The following is a 17947-nucleotide window of genomic DNA, read 5'->3' on the forward strand; positions in this document are numbered from 1 at the left end:
GCCGGTTCGAATCCCCGTCACTGCCAAAAGAGATCCTACTCTGCTGGGCTCTTGAGCAAGGCCCTTTACCATCACTTGCTCCAGGGGTGCTGTACAATGGCTGACCCTGCGCTCTGACCACAAGGGGTATGTGAAAACTAACAAATTCCTAATACAAGAAATTGTATAAGGCAAAATAAAGAACAAAAAAACAAAAAGTATTTGAATGAATCTAGGCTCAAGGCTAACAATATATCCATGCCGTCCTTCCACCTGTTTTCTTTTTTACATTGCAGAGATTCTGATGCCATGTTTTGTCAGCATCAGATTCAATAAAAGAACCAAGCCTAGAGGAGATGCCATTCCATAGTAGAAGCATATGTATGCACTAGTCCATACTGGGCCTAATTAGAGTCATCAAATAATGTAATGCATGTCATTTAATAGATTAGAAAACCTCATACAAACAGTGACCCAACCTGGAACAAAACCACGTCCTCCTAGCTGTGAGGTAGCAATGCTAACTGTGGTATAATTGCAATATACCCTTAGATTCTGCAGATAACAATTGTATGTGATGAAACATTTAGCTACATGCCATCAAATACATTTCTTGTGCTTAACTTGGCCACAAGGAAGCTTTAGTCTGTTTTGTAAACAAAGTGAACATGATATCACTTTGGTGTATGAGTGTGATTTCAGTCCATGACACTTGTAGTTGCCTGTTGGCAGTTTTCTTTTTTTGTACTTTAAAGAGAAGTATAAGTTATATGCCATTATACTGGTATTCTGGCATCTTTACTCTGTAATTTATAATATCCCTTACAGCAAAATTTGTCAGATAGCTATGTGAAAGATTATTGTTACATTTAAACATTGTCATATATTACTGATTTGTTTGCAGTGGTGGTCCTGGAACAGGGTGCTAATGATTTTACTCTTTCTATCCTAAATTTTATCTTTGCCATATTTAAATCCTATAATCTCTGGTTTACACTAAATTGCAAATATAAATAATAAAAATTGAGTAAGTGAAGAAGTGAACTTGTTGAAAGTCAAATGCTGAGAAATTTGTTGCATACTTCATAACATTTCATTATTATGTTTATCATTGAAATACATCATACTGTTTTTCAAGCCATAACACTCCTGCTTAGATCTGTGTCTTGTTAGGGCATGTGTTGAATGTGATTATCTGCATGCATGATAAATTGCGACTTATTGGAAAACTGATTTATGTGAACTTTCTCAGCCTTGGATGATTAAACACGTAATTCTTAAATTGAAATGGATAGAAAATCAACGGTTGTCTAGTTTCAGTATTTATTTTTAATGGCATTGGAGATGTTTCATTTGTATGCATTATTTCTTGTTTTTACAATAATTTTCTGGGAAGGGAAATAATCACTGATACATTAATTGTAATGTCTACTGTTTTATGGCCAACCTCCATTGTTTGTTTGTTTGTTTGTTTGTTTATTTATGCATTAATTAATATTCACTTTATTACTTTCTGTTGCATTTACTACATTTGTCCACAAAGGGTGCTGTTGTGGCCTGAGTCAGAGCACTGTATCTGATGCTGCTTTTGGTGACATTTAAATCTTTGGTCTTTGACATTTTGTGGTACCATTATATGTTCCCCTAAGCCTCCTCACTAGGTTCTTCTTTTTTTGTGTCTTTCTTTTGTTGTGTCCAATACACAGTTTGAATATATTGTTTCTTAATTTTACACTTTTCTTGGGACAGTGCTTTGAGTCTTCATTATAAAAAATCTATCCCCTCAATATGTGAACCCACACCACTTCCACCACAGAATCATATTAAAGTGAAGCCTAGGCAGGGGGTCGCATAACAAAAATGAGAAGCAGTCCATAATGGGGAGCCAGTCCATCACAGGACATTTAAATATTAATAATGTACAGTCCACACTATATCATGATTTTAGACTATTGGAAGAAACGTGAAGTTCCCGTCATCGTTTCACCCATCCCATCCATATTTTTGACCTTATCATTCCAGTTCAGGATAGCTGTGGGCTGGAGCCTAGCCCAAAACGATTTGGCACAAGTCAAGAATCAGCCTTGTCAATCAGAGACTATCACAGGAAATTCATGCAAACATGTGACAAATCAAACTAAGGTTCAAGTGATTTAGGATCTCAACACAACCCACTATACTGTGCTCATTGTGCCTCCACAGTGTGAAAGTTCAGCACAGTATGTCACCATTTTTTTTAAATCCACAATTATTAAAAATACAACATTCCACATTGTAACAGGATGTACACTTTTATTCAGTTCTAATTATGATGGGTTCATAGGATAAGATCATTTTTTGCAGAACACTTGCAGAATAAAAATAGTTTCATTGCAGCATATCAAAATACAGCAGAACTCTTTTATTATTCTTGGTCCAAGCAAAAGAAATATGGGGGACGTTTTTAAAAGAACAAGCAAATATAATATACAGTTAGAAAATGTACTTCAGGTACTTGTGAACTTTTTTTGAAAGTTGAAGGATTTTTTTAAGTCTTTATTAACTTAAGACGTTGTTCTTAAAATATGTTTGCAGCATTGAGTTCTATTCAAAAAATAACAGTGGTAATGGAATGTAATTGCATGTGTTAGTAGTGTACATAAAAATTACATTTTTTAATAGCATTTACAGTATCATGTAGTTGAATACTCAGCCCAAATAGGCTTATGGTGGTGCAGGCTGCAGATTCCAACTCAAATGATGTAAAAATGTCATTGATTGATGTTCCATTTTGTAGTTGTTAGTTGTGGAGGGTCTGTGGCTAATTGTAGGTCTGTCATGCCAGAAATAAAGGTCAGGGAGATTAACAGGAGGTAAATACCAAAGCCCATGCCATAAAACTGGGAGATCCCAAAGGTAAGCAACAAAACTGAAACATGAAGCAAAACTTGTAGTCCAAAAAAATCATAAATGGGCTAAAGTTTTCTTAGTCTTAATTAACCAAAAAGGAATTGCGAACAAACTTGAAATTTCTTTGAGAAATCTGCTAAATCGGATAAGGAGTGATTTTTTTTATACCCCGTGACCCCTAAAATCTTTAGATTCGTGACCCCTGACTTTGTTGTTTATAGCTTCATTAGCAACCATCAAAAAAGGCCTCTTGTAAAGAAAACTAAATGGTGTCTCCGTAGAATGCAAATAGGTAAATAATAATGTCTTTAAATATAACCATAGAAGTGTCTCTTCAAATAATGAAGTAATCATCCAAGATTATAGTGTTCAAAGTATTGGCTTCAAAGATATCATGACAAGTACATGTTGTGCTGTGAGGCGCCTGTGTTCACGTAAGCTGGTGACCCCAAGAAACTTGTGTTCTGATTAGGTTGTAGCCAGATCTCTTCCTATCAGAGTTTCTTCCAGTTTCCAATTACCTTTGAATTGGGTAGGCCACCACTGTACTCACTGACACTTTGATTTTTTTTATTGCAATTCCTCTAAATGAAAGGCCTACACTTCTAAGGGTAATAATGCTCTGTTTCATTTAATTTTTTAATTAATATTTTCTTGACATTATCACTGGAATATACAACTTTCAACAGTGTAATATTGTTCAAGTAGTACTTATGGTGATGTAGTAACACCATCTGTTCCAACTCTGCTTTAAGACAGACAGATGGATTTTAAGTAATCAACAGAAGTTGGAACACCTGTACAAACTGTTTACTTCAACGTACAAGGTTTAATTTACTTTAATTGCTACAGAATATCTGTAGGTTGTAACCTATTAGTTGTTCCCTGAAGAAGGTCCATTTGTAATATTCTGATATTTCCATTTTTTTAATTTATTATTGTTTTATTATTTTTATTTTTTTTTACAGTTTTTGCTAACCTAAACTTTAAATTTAAACCTCTAGCAGTTTACTGCTTACCTTTTCACTATTTTAGGTCATTCATTGCATTTGAGCTAATTAATGGGAATAAAACTGAGGTGTTCTAAAGCAGGCATGTCAAACACGCGGCCCGCAACAGAAATCTGTGCGGCCTGCATGACAGATCCTAGTTAGCAATGAACTTGTACAAAATGATTACTATCGTTTGTGATTGAATCATTCTGCATCTTCGGTGTTACTTATTGACTTTTCTTACTTCTGCCTTCTGACAAAAGCGCATTTTCCCATGGCATTACAGTACCGGAAACACCATCAGTTAGTATAGCCACGAGCCTTGACCAAAATTAATGAGCTGCAGCGTCACAACTGAAGTGCTAGGCTGCAGCAGCGGGCAGCAGGGGTGGCCTTAGGCATGTGCAAACTCTATACCTGCCGTAATGAGAATATCATGGGCCACTACTCCGTTTTCAAGTTACGGACACGCGTATATAGAAGCGTGTCATGAGCACGAGGTGGCTATGCAGTGTCCGCAATGGATGTGGCCATCCGCCGTGCATAAGATACTGTATTGACATTGCCAGGTGAAGGGGCCACCAATTCTTTCTCTGCCCAGGGCCGCCACGAGCCTAGAGCCGCCCCTGCTAAGGCTACATTACTGACTGGGCTGCTGAGACTGGCCACTGGGCAGAACTGACCATCACGAGTAGTAATAGCCTGCATATTTTCATGTTTTTTTGCTCTAGTTTCATGTAATTTTGTGCAAGTATTGTAACGAACAGTTAGTGCAGACTACAGCTGAAGATCTGAAGTGGACGCAAGAAGTTAACATATTAACATATTTTTGTGATTTTGAGTTTGTAAAATTATTGTAGGTCAGGTGGCTTTTTGCATATCGGCTTATTTTACAATACAGTGATCCCTCGCTATATCGCGCTTCGCCTTTCGCGGCTTCACTCCATCGCGGATTTTATATGTAAGCATATTTAAATATATATCGCGGATTTTTCGCTGCTTCGCGGGTTTCTGCGGACAATAGGTCTTTTAATTTCTGGTGCATGCTTCCTCAGTTGGTTTGCCCAGTTGATTTCATTGGCAGATGGCTGAGAAGCTATCCAGCTTACTTTCTCTCTTCCTCTCTCTCTCTCTCTCTCTTGCGCTGACGTAGGGGGGTGTGAGCAGGGGGGGCTGTGTGCAGCTGCTTCCTGAAGGACAGGCTGCACGGAGCTTCGCATACTTAAAAGCTCAAAGGGCACGTATTGATTTTCTGTGGCTCTCTCTCTCTCTCTTCCTGCTCCTGACAGAGGGGGTGTGAGCTGCCGCCTTCAACAGCTTTGTACCGGCGGTGCTTCGCATACTTAAAAGCCAAAAAGCCCTATTGATTTTTTTTTTGACTGCTTGCTTTGCACTCCTTTGAAAAGGAAGATATGTTTGCATTCTTTTAATTGTGAGACAGAACTGTCATCTCTGTCTTGTCAAGGAGCACAGTTTAAACTTTTGAAAAAGAGACAAATGTTTGTTTGCAGTGTTTGAATAACGTTCCTGTCTCTCTACAACCTCCTGTGTTTCTGCGCAAATCTGTGACCCAAGCATGACATTCTAAAAATAACCATATAAACATATGGTTTCTACTTCGCGGATTTTCCTATTTCGCGGGTGGCTCTGGAACGCAACCCCCGCGATGGAGGAGGGATTACTGTATAAACTTTGAAGAAAACTTAGTAAAGAAAAATTTGATTTTTGGAGGATTTGTTTTCCAACTTGAATTACTGAGCATTTTCGTGATTTCAGTTTACACACACAGGGCATTGCGCTGTTCTCTTACAACGTTGAGAATGCGCCTGAGAATATCCAAATGGAATTGATCGAAGTGCAGTCAGATTCTATTCTGAAGGCAAAATACAACGAAGTTGGTGTGCCAGGCTAGTATGCTTACCTGCCACCCTCGTATGTGCAGATCCGTAAGTTGGCATCGAGAGTACTGTCAATGTTCTGAAGCACTTACCTTTGTGAGCAATTATTTTCGTTAATGAAAGCTACCAAAACCCCACACCGCTCAAGATTTACTGTCGAACACCTTTCATCCCTCATAAAAGTTGCAGCGGCACAAGATTTTCAAGCCTGATATTGACGAACTGGTTACTAACATGAGATGCCAAGTGTCGAGACAAAATAAATAAATCTCACACTGTAAGGCTCCTATATAAGCAATGAATATAATATAATGAATATAATAAGGACCTAGCTAAGAGGCTAAGACTCTAATTCTACACTGTTGTATGGAGAATGTATGGAAATAAATTGCTTTTCTTTAAACTTTAAGTGTTACATTTTTTAAAGTTTTCAGTATTGGAAAGAAAGCTACAGTAACTTTGTATAATAGTATTTGTTACAGTGTGGCCCGCTGATGCACGTATGGCAGTCGAAGCGGCCCACCAATGGTAGTGAGTTTGACACGCCTGTTCTAAAGCATTTGACCGGCAGTGTCCATAGCCAAAAATAAACGGATATTACTCTACTTATGTAATAAAGGAGCTGCAAGTGGCTGAACCATATAGAGTGCAACTCCAAATTTTTAAAAGAAAGTATTTATATAATTGAAAACATTTATATCCACATTAAGAAAAGGATGTGTTTACAAATTCCAACCAAAGTTAATATAACAGAGACATATGCGGTGTGTGGTGCACTATAAACGTTAATGCTGAGGATTATGTTGATTACTTAGCTAGTCATCTAAATAAAATGCAAAACAAGTCTTATGATGCACAGCCCTGGAATTGATTTTCTTTTGTGACCTAATCTGTCACCTACTGATGTATCAAGTTTAAATATCATGTCCCATAGCACTGTATAGTTATATGGATTGGCAAAAGGTGCCCCCCTTTTAGGGAAAGTTTAGTTTCTTGCACCTTAACAATCTCTCAAAACAATTATTACAGTTGCAGTTATTTTTTATTTTTTACAAAAAAACATGCACACAAACGCACACATTATATATCACTCTGAAGCAACAAGTAAACAATTTGCAGCTATGTATTTTGCATGCCAGTCTTTGAAACAATTTCTATTTACTACTAGATACATAGGAACCTTAAATGTTGTGCAATAGATTGTGATTTTTGTTCAGCAATTCACTCATTCACTATTGCCCCACAAAGGTTTTATTTATTTTTCTTGTTGGTGTTATTTTTTTGCATTTCACGCCTTTAACACTTTCATACCAACTTCTTCCAGTGCTGCGTTACAGGTGTGGGACAATGCCTTTCCTGGCAGCCCTGGGCACATGGCAGAAAACAGCCCTAGACATGGCTCCCCAGAGCTAGTCACACACACCTCACATACACCTAAACCAGTGTTTCTCAGTTACTTTTGGGTCGCAGGTGGCCTTCGCTGTGCTGTGAGCATATGAAACTTGTTCACACTATAATCTGCCCTATCCCCCCACCAGTGATTCCATACAAGCTCACTTTGTCCAAGCACACGCTACAACCTCCGCCATGTTTAAAATTTTTTCACTTTTGCAATCACACTCATTTCTGCCTCCTGCAATTAGAAATGGGATAAAAAATATTGCACATCACTGTCTATCCCTTCAGTGGTGTGGGGTCAGTGTGAACAAGACATTAGCTGAAACAGTTTTTTTCCCTCCTCGTGTTTGCAACACAGCAACTCAAGTGGCATGATAAAGTGATATTTGATTGAATGGGGGAAGCAGATGGGGTTCCCCACATGAAACACTGTGAGCGACTGTGTAGCACATAGTGATTTAATGACATTAGATCAAAGAGCAGTCGCTGTGAAAGTTTGTGCTGTGTGATTCAGTGACATTTGGGGGTGGGGTAATGGGATTCCACACGTGAAACTGCAAGAAGCAGTGTGGCGTGGCACTATACAAATACATTCCATTGAAGAGCAATCCTCTGTTTAAGTTCGCTCAGTGATTCAGTGACATTTGATCAGCGAGGGAGTGAGACAGGAGTCCCCATGTGAAATTGCAAGCAAGAGCATTGACATTGCATGATACAAATTAGAGCTGGGCAATATATTGAGATATAAATAGAGCAGGATATGGATTGAGGCAGTATCCTTTGTATCAGGTTTAAATAAAGTTTTTTTGTTTAATCTTGTGGAAAGCCTTTTTTCTTATCCCTCACTGCCTGCTCCAGGCTTCACTACTGTGGTTTGCTACCAGCCCTGCCCTCACTTGCGCTTGAGTGTGTGTAAACAGCTTTCTCGCAACATGGTGAGGCATGACACAAGAGTTGTAACTGAAGATGACTTAGTATGTAAAAAGAAGAACAGTGGACCAGTTACTTGGAGGTGGCTTGGATTTCACAGGTCAGATGAGCAGCAGAATTGCATAATATGTAGGGAATGCCAAAAGGAGGCAGTGTCAAAAAGTGGGAGCATTACCAATTTTTTTCATCACTTAAAACAGTGGCACAAAGTTCAGTATGAAGAGGCTGTTAAACTCTGTTCAACTACTGCAGTTATGAAGCATTCACCACCCGAAATGCCTAAACCAATTCAGATGACATTGCAAGCTTCATTTACCCACGCCTCCCCTTATGAAAAGAAAAGTGCAAAGTGATGTGGTGTCACTGAGGCAGTTGCTTGCTACATAGTAAAAGATATACTTCCCGTCTCAATGGTGGAGAAGGATGGTTTTAAAAAATTGATCAAAACTCTTGACCCGCGATGCAAATTGCCCAGTCTCAATTACTTTGCAAGGGAGAAGCACTGCCTAACATGTACATTCAAGTCAGACGTACCTTACCGATGTGATCGGTAAATTAACACATTTCGCGTTGACAGCCTGTATGTGGTCAAGCCGTACCATTGAGCCATATTTAAGTGTGACTGTTCATTCCATTGAAGAATGGGAGATTAAATGTGTGTGTTTGCAAACGAGCTAGTTCCCTGAAAACCACACTGGGGAGCACATAGCTGAAGCTTTGCAAGATACCCTCACAAACTGAAACCTGGATGAAAAGAGTCTACAACGGACAATGGGAGAATGTTACCAAAGAGGTGGAATTGGTGAAGTGGCAAAGAATGCACTGCTTTAGGGATCGACTTCATCTGGCTATTGGGAAGTGCAAGTTTTAAAAGAAAACAATGTTAACAGCTTAAGTGTTATCTTTATCAAAATCAGAATTAAGCAGTAAAAGTGAGTTTTAAACTGCTTGCCTTTATAGTGAGTTATGCCAGTTAAACACATTATTTCATGAAGTGAAGTTTAAATTAGCTAAAATGTAAAATGCCCTTAGGCCAGACCTTTTTTTTTTTTTTCTTCAAAAGTGAAATGTGTTTTACAGATTTATTTATAAAAAATATTCAATTTAAAACTGCAATACATTTAAATATATGTCTAATGTACAGGTACAGTTTGTTAACTTGTTAAAACATTGGGAGAGCAAGTAAGAGACAGTTTATGTATTTATTTATATTGTTATTATAATGTTATTTATTTTAGATTTATTATTATTTTAACTGTAATGTAGGCTGAATTTTCATATAATTTCAAATTCGTTGTCTGAACACTCAGGCCTGCCACATTTTGCTTACATTTAAACATTTTATTTACATTTACACTATGTTCCTAACCTGAAAACATATGCAGTAGTTCTTTTAGATACCGTGGGCCTGTAAGTTAAAATATATATTAATTTGTTATATATTTCAACCTTTATTTTGATAAGTTCTTGTGATATGTTGTATGGCTTTGATTAACAACTTAAAATTTTACTCACTTCATAAAGATATCCAGATATATATTGCCATATTTTTTGTCCATATTTCCCAGCCCTAATATAAATACATTTGATTGGAGAGTGGTAACCCATGAAAGTTTTTGATCAAAGGGCTCATCACATGAAATTTTGAACGGGTATACAAAGAAGTTGAAACTAGAAGTACACTGCTCATAGGAAGAACTTGTAGCAGACATCATCCTGATATGGTAATTGAACCCTTAACGCCTGAACTGTAAAAGTGCACTCTGCGATGCTTCAAAGTTATATTTAGCACATCAACCAATCAATCTTCCTGAACTCTCACAGAAATGTTGCACATAACAAAGAGTAAATATGCTTAAACAAATATTTAAAATGGGCAAAACAATATTATATAGTGGATTTCTGAGTGACACCAAACCTTTTCCCTTTGTAACCTTTTTTCTTTATTTTCCAGTTTCTGATATGGCCAGCATTCCAGCATACTCTTTTCACTGTTGCAAATGACACTGTTATTTGCTATAAATTTAAGGTCATAGCCAAATAAGAACATATAAGGCATTGGTTTGTCAGACAACAGTGGATATAAAAACTTTTTCTGATTTTTTTTCACCTTCTTTGCATAGATTGCAATTTTGCAATAAAGGTCAAATACAGTGATATGAAAAAGTTTGGGAACCCCTCTCAGCCTGCATAATAATTTGCTGTACTTTCCACAAAAAAAGATAACAGTGGTATGTCTTTCATTTCCTGGGAACATCTGAGTACTGGGGTGTTTACTGAACAAAGATTTTTAGTGAAGCAGTATTTAGTTGTATGAAATTAAATCAAATGTGAAAAACTGGCTGTGCAAAAATTTGGGTACCCTCGTAATTTTGCTGATTTGAATGCATGTACTGATTACGTGCAACACCAAATTGGGTGGATTAGCTCATTAAGCCTTGAACATCATAGACAGTTGTTTCCAATCATGAGAAAAGGTATTTAAGGTGGTCAATTGCAAGTTGTGTTTCCCTTTGACTCTCCTCTCAAGAGTGACAGCATGGGATCCTCAAAGCAACACTCAAAAGATCTGAAAACAAAGATTGTTCAGTATGATGGTTTAGGGGAAGGCTACAAAAAGCTACCTCCAGAGGTTTAAACTGTCAGCTTGAACTGTACGGAATGTAATCAGGAAATGGAAGGCCACAGGCACAGTTGCTGTAAAACCCAGCAGGTCTGGCAGGCCAAGAAAAATACAGGAACGTCATATGCGCAGGCTTGTGAGAATTGTTACAGACAACCCACAGATCACCTTCAAAGACCTGCAAGAACATCTAGCTGCAGATGGTGTATCTGTACATCATTCTGCAATTCAGCGCAATTTCACAAAGAACATCTTTATGGTAGGGTTATGAGAAAGATGCCCTTTCTGCACTCACGCCACAAATAGAGTCGCTTGTTGTATGCAAATGCTCATTTAGACAAGCCAGATTCATTTTGAAACAAAGTGCTTTGGACTGATGAGACAAAAATGTGAGTTATTTGGTCATAACAAAAAGCGCTTTGCATGTCGGAAGAACACTGCATTCCAAGAAAAACACCTGCTACCTACTGTCAGTTTGGTGGAGGTTCCATCATGTTCTGTGGCTAGTTCAGGGACTGGGGCTCTTGTTAAAGTCGAGGGTCAGATGAATTCAACCCAATATCAACAAATTCTTCAGGATAATGTTCAAGCATCAGTCATAAACTTGAAGTTACGCAGGGGTTGGATATTCCAACAAGACAATGAATCAAAACACAGTTCAAAATCTACAAAGGCATTCATGCAGAGGGAGAAGTACAATGTTCTGGAATGGCCGTCACAGTCCCCTGACTTGAATTTCATCGAAAATCTATGGGATGACCTGAAGCAGGCTGTCCATGCTCGGCAGCCATCAAATTTAACTGAACTGAAGAGATTTTGTATGGAAGAATCATCAAAAATACCTCCATCCAGAATCCAGACACTCATCAAAGGCTATAGGAGGTGTCTAGAGGCTGTTATATTTGCAAAAGGAGGCTCAACTAAGTATTGATGTAATATCTTTGTTGGGGTTCCAGAATGTATGCACCTGTCTAATTTTGTTATGATGTATATTGCATATTTTCTGTTAATCCAATAAACTTCATGTCACTGCTGAAATACTACTGTTTCCATAAGGCATGTCATATGTTAAAAGGAGGTTGCTACTTTGAAAGCTCAGCCAATGATAAACAAAAATCCAAAGAATTAGGAGGGGTTCCCAAACTTTTTCATATGACTGTAAGTTCTGACCGGAATTATCTTGGTTTAATTTTTTTATTACACAAAAGCTGCAATTTTGGCAGGGGTGTGTAGACTTTTTATATCTACTGTACAGACAGTGATGTGCATTTTTGCCTTCTGCTTCTTTTCTAAGAGTTTGCTCTCTTAAGACAGTAGTGGCCACATCTTTATGAAACCTTCAGTTTCTTAGCAATCTGTTGAATGAAATAACCTTAATTTCACAAAATAACAATAGACTGATTTTTTTTTTTTGAGAAACCTGTTTTGTTTTGCCCATTTTTTAACCCAAAATTAAACTTTATTTAATGCCAGTACCTGGCAACTCAAAGAAAATCTACTTGCTTTTTTGAACAGAATAACAGGGTTCACCTGTGCTAACACAATTACAAAGATTTCTTAATAAACAATTAGCATTTAAACCTGAAAAATTAAGGATGAGCTTATCATTGGAAGAATTTATCATTGGGACACTGGAGTAATGGCTGATGAAAGTGAAGCTTTGCGGTCATATGTGATTAATACATTAAAACTCTGTCATTTCAAGCAGTATAGCTCTTTGCAGCATTAGCAATGTCACATGTCTGTATTTTTATATCTGCTTAAGAGTATTTTGATTTAAAAAGTTTTACCTTTTTTTAAAATCATGAACATTTCTGAGTAATTTGAAAGTTTTGAATGCTAATGTATGATTGTCATAGGATCAAGTGCTGACTTCAGTTTTTTTTCGTGATAATGCCCTTTGTCATCTCATCTTTACTTTGAGAAGGTTTTTCGCTGTGTTTACTGCATCAGATTATAGGTGCTGCACTTTGAAATGTTTCACTGTATTTATTTTGGCAGTACTCCCAGTCTTTATTTCCAAGGCATTGGCTGCCTTATACTTGTTTTGTAACCTTTAAAAGCAGTTGTACTTCATCGTCTGTTCAGACAAAAGGTCTGGTTTCTTTTTTCTTTGCTCTTTTGGCATTTCAATGTACTTCAGGTTAGCACTCTGAACAAACATAGCCCTTGGTTGTACATGCCCAATAGGAAAGATGTGTACATATCAGAATGGATGGCAATTGTTTAAAAAATGATGTGAAAATGCTAATGTGGGTTGAAAGCTTTTAATACAAAGAAAGGTGCTCTCAAATTTAGTGTGGACTAAGCCTAACAGACTGTTTTCTAACTAGACATTACTGAACATAAAGACTTTGGTGTTAACTTATACCATCTAAATTCTATTAGTAATTCTACGATTTATATCTCAATTTATTGTGCCATAACTCTACTGCAAATCCTGACAACTTATATCATGAAAGTAACCTTTTTTCTGTAGGTGCGGGAAGCTGCACAGGCATTGTTATTGGCAGAGTTAAGAAGAATTGGGCAGGCTGGCCGTAAGGAAACTATAGATACATGGGCTCCATATTTACCACAATATGTTGACAATGTCATGTCACGTGAGTATCGGATCTTTTGAACATTATTTTTTGTTAGATTGTTTTATTACCAGTAATAGGAAATTCTGATTATTTACACACTTTGGAATGTTGCATCTTTGACTGTCTTTTTGTGTCGGCTAGTATTACAGCATATGGTACTGTAAAAATTCAGCTTGTTAGGTTCCATTCAAGTCATATTCATGCCTCTACTGCAGTGGTATTTATACCGTACGTGCAAAATTATGACTGTACCATTACAATGTAGCAACAAAAGTTAAGATATATCTGCCTAGGTGACATTTTTCCAGTCAATCTTACTTTGCCTAGTTTTGATTATCATGTTCCCATTGTAGCCTCATCCTCCCGTTCTTAGCTGGAAGAAGAGGGACCCAACATAGTCTTCTGTTGCTGCAGCCCATCCACTTTGTGTGTTCATACCTGGCCCTTTATTCAAGGCAATGTTAAAAAGCTGTTGTTGTCCTGACCAATCTCCTCTGATATTTTTTTTTTTTCTAACAGCATTTTCTTAAAAGCATCAGTATGTGAATATGCCAGGAAGGCAGTTGTATGTGAGATGTTGAAACCGCCATAACTCATCCTAACAAAGAAACTACTGTCATAGTCGCCTAATTTACATGCCTTACCCATCCAAATATGTGGTTGAATAACAATTAAATCACTTATATTATCTGCATGCAATTGTGTAGCAACTTAGTGATTGATCATTTGAAGAACCAGTATCCAGTAAAGTCGCCAGTGAGTGTATTATTACATTATTTCTCAATAACTGGGCCTCAACTCACTTTAGGGTATTAGACTGCCCTCGGTGGGTTGCAAAATGCTATTGTTTATAATGGCAATGCTTTGGGTCACAGCGAACTGCAGCTTCAATAACCATGCTCGATGAACTTCTAACAACCTCCACCAATGTTCATGCTCAGTTCACCAAGGGGGAGCCTGCTCTGATGATCCTGCTCAGTATACCAAGGGAGCCATTGCTATGACGATTGTGCTTGATTCAAAAGAGACAACCTCCTCACCTGCTTGGACGATCATGCACAAGTCACCAAGTGGGAAGGTGCGTTGTGAAAACACATATCAGAAAAAGTGGGTTGTGGCACCAGAAATTTGAGAAGTACTATATTACTGTATTGTTTCAATTTTCAAAAAGAGTTTACTGTTAAAAAGAGACCAACACAAAATAAAGAACCTCATATCAAACATCAAATTTACAAGTAGAATGTTGATCTTGCAAAGATGATGCCACGTGTTATACTGACCTCCAAGAAGTATTAAAGTGTTCTGGCAAGAAACCTGGTTGCCTCCACAAGAAAGGTGCTACTTGGTTGCAAGTTTTCTTTCTAGCATAATGAATACACCAAACACACCTCAGAATCCCTTATCAAATAGATGAGGGAAGACAAGATAAGCATTTTTCAATGGCTGCCTCCACACTTAAACTCTATGGCCTAAATTTAAGCAACCAGACTTCAAGTGTACATTAAGGATCCTGAGTTTCTTACCATTATGTTCTCTAACCCTAAAATTAAAGGAAGAGGCTTTGAGCCATTATCCTTGCCAGGGAAGATTGCTCAAAGCACTAGACATAAGAAATACAATTACTCTGATCCCTGTATTTTTTAGGAAGTAAAAAAAAAAAGTTACTTTTATAAAACACCTATTTATATATCCATTTTCTGAACCTGCTTAGCTCAGTGCTGCATGCCCCTTAAAGAACTTTATATGAAACATTTTTTTAAAAATATTTTGGAATATAAGCCTGTAACATTTATTGTGTTTGGGCATAAATTGTAACTCAGTATCTGTGTTATTTGTTTTATCCAACTCTTTTTGGTCTTCTTTACCATGGATTTATTATATATATATAAATGTACTCTTTAAAAGTATATTGGTGCAGTACTGAGGTACAAAGGCCAGTAATACAGTTAAAAACTTCTGACTGTGGTAACTGGGGAATTGTGTATCATTGGGGTCATTCAAAAACCACTCAACCCATTAGTCAATTAGTCAAAGGATCTCTCCACTCCTAGCTGGCTATCAGGTTTTATTTACTAGCTAAACAAATTAGCTACAGTAATAACTTGTGCTATATTTCGTTATATTGTTAGAATAATAATATTGTGATATGAGCAAAGGTCTGGAGGATAGGTTCAGCTCTTTGTATCAATTGTAGTGTTGGGGATTTTTCAAGCAGAAAGTGACAGCTCCTGGAACCAGAGCACTTTATGTTATCGAAACTCATTGCTTGTGAATAAATACAGGCTGTTTAATTATGCGTAAACCAATTGTTTGGTGCAATTAGTTAATTCTCTCAAGGGGAATTAACATGACATTTGTGAAGAGAGAAATGCTAAGAATGAAGTCTCATTATTTTCCTGTCATTTTCTGCTGGGTCTTGCTATTTAAATTTCTTGCAATTTGAATTCATCAGAGCACAGTGTAATGTGAGATTCATTTTTCTTCTAATGGTTGGAGCATTAGAAATATGGCTGTTATTTATTGTTTCCCTAGAGGGAATTTATAATCAGGCACAACACACAAATATTTTCTGATAGGTTTCTGAATGACCAGCATTAATATTATTACTGAAATTTATATGAATTATGATGGTAAGCCTAATCTGACACAAAAAGACTGCTTAGGGTGCTAACTTGATTTGTGAAGGCAAAGGTATTATATTTTTTCTCTTAGAATAGTGAAGCTTGCCATGTGTTGGGTTGTTTACAGATTTTTGAAGATATACCCTGCATTTACTAATTTTGTTTGTCTTGTTTCATCATCTCACACCTTTTAAAAACCTGATTTGAATTCTTAACTGTGTGCTGCCTCACTTTGTAATTTATCCATCCATTTTGTATTTGCTTAATTTCGTTCAGGACCACTTAGGAAAGATCTAACTTACTTTTGTTATTGCGCGTACATTTTGGTACATAACAAAGTGCAATAGGAAAGTAGTTCCTTTTATTATGTATTTAAATAAGTACTGGAAAGAGGCCTTCAAGTTAAAAATGAAGCAATGGTTTGTAGAAGTAAGGTGACTATAAAAAATGTAATGAACAGTACAGAAGACACGTAAGAGTCAGACAGAGAAGCAATAATGTATATATACGTAACATGTTGCTGAATATACATATACAGTGGTGTGAAAAACTATTTGCCCCCTTCCTGATTTCTTATTCTTTTGCATGTTTGTCACACAAAATGTTTCTGATCATCAAACACATTTAACCATTAGTCAAATATAACACAAGTAAACACAAAATGCAGTTTGTAAATGGTGGTTTTTATTATTTAAGGAGAAAAAAAAATCCAAACCTACATGGCCCTGTGTGAAAAAGTAATTGCCCCCTGAACCTAATAACTGGTTGGGCCACCCTTAGCAGCAATAACTGCAATCAAGCGTTTGCGATAACTTGCAATGAGTCTTTTACAGCGCTCTGGAGGAATTTTGGCCCACTCATCTTTGCAAAATTGTTGTAATTCAGCTTTATTTGAGGGTTTTCTAGCATGAACTGCCTTTTTAAGGTCATGCCATAGCATCTCAATTGGATTCAGGTCAGGACTTTGACTAGGCCACTCCAAAGTCTTCATTTTGTTTTTCTTCGGCCATTCAGAGGTGGATTTGCTGGTGTGTTTTGGGTCATTGTCCTGTTGCAGCACCCAAGATCGCTTCAGCTTGAGTTGACGAACAGATGGCCGGACATTCTCCTTCAGGATTTTTTGGTAGACAGTAGAATTCATGGTTCCATCTATCACAGCAAGCCCTCCAGGTCCTGAAGCAGCAAAACAACCCCAGACCATCACACTACCACCACCATATTTTACTGTTGGTATGATGTTCTTTTTCTGAAATGCTGTGTTCCTTTTACGCCAGATGTAACGGGACATTTGCCTTCCAAAAAGTTCAACTTTTGACTCATCAGTCCACAAGGTATTTTCCCAAAAGTCTTGGCAATCATTGAGATGTTTCTTAGCAAAATTGAGACGAGCCCTAATGTTCTTTTTGCTTAACAGTGGTTTGCGTCTTGGAAATCTGCCATGCAGGCCGTTTTTGCCCAGTCTCTTTCTTATGGTGGAGTCGTGAACACTGACCTTAATTGAGGCAAGTGAGGCCTGCAGTTCTTTAGACGTTGTCCTGGGGTCTTTTGTGACCTCTCGGATGAGTCGTCTCTGCGCTCTTGGGGTAATTTTGGTCGGCCGGCCACTCCTGGGAAGGTTCACCACTGTTCCATGTTTTTACCATTTGTGGATAATGGCTCTCACTGTGGTTCGCTGGAGTCCCAAAGCTTTAGAAATGGCTTTATAACCTTTACCAGACTGATAGATCTCAATTACTTCTGTTCTCATTTGTTCCTGAATTTCTTTGGATCTTGGCATGATGTCTAGCTTTTGAGGTGCTTTTGGTCTACTTCTCTGTGTCAGGCAGCTCCTATTTAAGTGATTTCTTGATTGAAACAGGTGTGGCAGTAATCAGGCCTGGGGGTGGCTACGGAAATTGAACTCAGGTGTGATACACCACAGTTAGGTTATTTTTTAACAAGGGGGCAATTACTTTTTCACACAGGGCCATGTAGGTTTGGATTTTTTTTCTCCCTAAATAATAAACACCATCATTTAAAAACTGCATTTTGT

The 17947-nt window shown here is 37.5% G+C and overlaps 1 protein-coding gene across 6 annotated transcripts in view; it reads left to right on the plus strand.

Moving 5' to 3' along the window:
- Nucleotides 1-17947, plus strand: part of LOC114652243 (WD repeat-containing protein 7) — a 535548-nt gene that overhangs the window by 184297 nt on the left and 333304 nt on the right. For all 6 annotated transcript variants that reach the window (XM_028802521.2, XM_051928322.1, XM_028802524.2 and 3 more), the window contains one exon: nucleotides 13189-13312. In XM_028802521.2, the coding sequence (XP_028658354.1) occupies nucleotides 13189-13312 (124 nt within the window). The remainder of the gene's footprint in view (nucleotides 1-13188; nucleotides 13313-17947) is intronic.

Source organism: Erpetoichthys calabaricus, chromosome 5, assembly GCF_900747795.2.
Source record: "Erpetoichthys calabaricus chromosome 5, fErpCal1.3, whole genome shotgun sequence".
NCBI lineage: Eukaryota > Metazoa > Chordata > Cladistia > Polypteriformes > Polypteridae > Erpetoichthys > Erpetoichthys calabaricus.